This window comes from Pelophylax lessonae (genome assembly GCF_965119305.1).
Source record: "Pelophylax lessonae genome assembly, chromosome: 2".
NCBI lineage: Eukaryota > Metazoa > Chordata > Amphibia > Anura > Ranidae > Pelophylax > Pelophylax lessonae.
In genome coordinates this window covers 742,916,542-742,918,683 of record NC_138769.1, presented here as the reverse complement: position 1 = coordinate 742,918,683, position 2,142 = coordinate 742,916,542, and the positions used below count along the sequence as shown (strand labels likewise).

The window sequence follows — 2,142 nt, the reverse complement described above, 5'->3', positions numbered from 1 at the left end:
GGCTTGGGGGGAACAGGGGAGCATCTGGGAGGGGGGGGGGAGGGGGGGGAGAGGAATGAGGGGGTGGGGGGGTCGGGGGAGAATCAAGAGGAGAGGACGTTAGATAGAAAGAAAGAGAGAAGAAAGGGAGATCGAGGGGAGAGATACTTAGAAGGGGGGCATGAAGCCCGTGGCATTGGTGGGAGGGACTCGACCCAAGATGTAATCAGTGGTAGACGGGGAAATATGTCCGAAGCGTCCCGCACCCAACAGGACCCAATAATGTATTTTAATCAGTACATAATATTAGTGGTTTGCATACAGAGAGTCTCATCTTTTGTGCAGCACTGAAGGACTGTTGTGTGGTAATTGTTGATTCTGGTCCCATTTTGGAACTTGCATATTTTTTAATGCACTTTCTTCAGCGTGGACTCTTATAAAACACATAAAATCTATTTTCATGATGGATTTAATTCTGTTCCGAATTTGTTTGGTTCTTACACCATACACAATGGGGTTAATCAGAGGTGGCAGCATCAGGTAGACATTGGCCAACAAGATGTGAATGTAGATTGGGACATTTTTCCCAAGGCGGTAGACCACCGAGGAGAGGACAACCGGAACGTAGAGTGAAAGAATGGCACAAATATGAGATGCACATGTACTGAGGGCCTTATACCGGGCTTCTGTTGAGGCCAGCCGGAACACAGCCTGAAGAATCAGGATGTAGGACCAGATGATGAAGATCAAGTCTAGCCCCACAATAACAAGGGCCACCACAAGGCCATAGATACTGTTAAAGGTGGTATCAGTGCATGCCAACCTCACAACAGCCATGTGCTCACAGTAGGAATGGTGGATGACATTGGCGGAGCAGAAAGGTAGTCTTTTTATAAGGAACGGTAATGGAAGGGTTAGTGCTACAGCTCTACCGATGGCTAACAGTCCAATGTTGGTAATGAGAAATTTTGTTAATATTGAATTATATCTTAATGGCTGACAAATGGCAATATATCGATCAAAAGACATGGCTAGGAGTAGTGCAGACTCCATTGTAGTAAAGGTATGGAGGAAGAACATTTGTGCGAGACAAGCCTCAAAGTAAATCTCGTGGATGCTGAACCAAAGGATTCCCAACATCTTGGGTGTGGTGGAGTTGAACAGGACCAGGTCAATAGCAGACAACATACAAAGAAAGAAGTACATGGGTTCATGGAGACTACGGTCTATCTTGATGATAAAAAGAACAGTGAAGTTTCCAATAAAAGATGTCACATAGATTATGGTGAAGATGGAGGCAATGTAAAAGTAAGAGCTCTCTAGACCCGGGAAGCCTAATAGGATGAAATGGGTTGGAAGCTGGTCTGAAGAGTTGGCTCCAGGCATGTCTTATCTTCAGTACATGGAGAAATTCTGGCTTCTGTCACAAAATGAAAACAATTGATAAATGTAAAATTCTACATAAGTGTACATGAACTATAACAGAGGAAAGTAAACCCAAAGTACTTGTGTGGTCTAGTCTTCCACCCAAAAAATCCATGTTCTTTTCCCTTATTGCATATAGAACAGTTTCTGACACTTATAAAGGTGATATGTTTGTAGTTATTTGATGGGTAGGGTGAGAAATTAGGTTGAAGGCAAAGGACTAGGTTGAGGTTAAGTCAAGTAAACTGTCTATCGCTATTTTCTGTGTAGGATGAACAGGGAACTGTCATGTCAGGGACAGACACCAGAACAGAAACCTCAATCCCTGGCAAAAGAATGGAGGAAGAACATTTGTGTCAGACAGGCCTCAAAGTAAATCTTGTAGCTGTTGAACTAAAGTATCCCTTACATCACGTACGTCAAACACAAGGCCCGCGGGCCGAATCCGGCCCTCCAGGCCATTTCATGTGGCCCTCGCCCCTTAGATCAGCAGTGTAGCTCCAGCCCTCGTTTGGGCCTCCTCCAGACCCTGCAATTTCTGCTTCCCAACTCCGCCCTAAGCTTCTTCCCAGCAGCAATACAAGGTAAGGGGGTGAACTTTGATGTAAGGGAGGGTAGGGGAAACTCTTGACATCTGCTGTAAAGGGGGGTGGGATACTCTGGACATCTAGTATTACAGATGCAACCGGCCCTTTGAGGGCAATTATAATGCTGATGTGGTCCTCAACGAAGTTGAGT

At 45.1% G+C, this 2,142-nt stretch overlaps 1 protein-coding gene across 1 annotated transcript; it reads right to left on the bottom strand.

Moving 5' to 3' along the window:
- Nucleotides 1–309: 309 nt before the first annotated feature.
- On the bottom strand, nucleotides 310–1,119 carry LOC309548364 (olfactory receptor 52K1-like; the record flags this gene model as incomplete). The annotated part of the gene is made up of 1 exon (XM_082248302.1): nucleotides 310–1,119. One exon carries the CDS (start codon nucleotides 1,117–1,119, stop codon nucleotides 310–312), a length of 810 nt encoding a protein of 269 aa, XP_082104428.1.
- Between the last annotated feature and the right edge of the window lie 1,023 nt (nucleotides 1,120–2,142).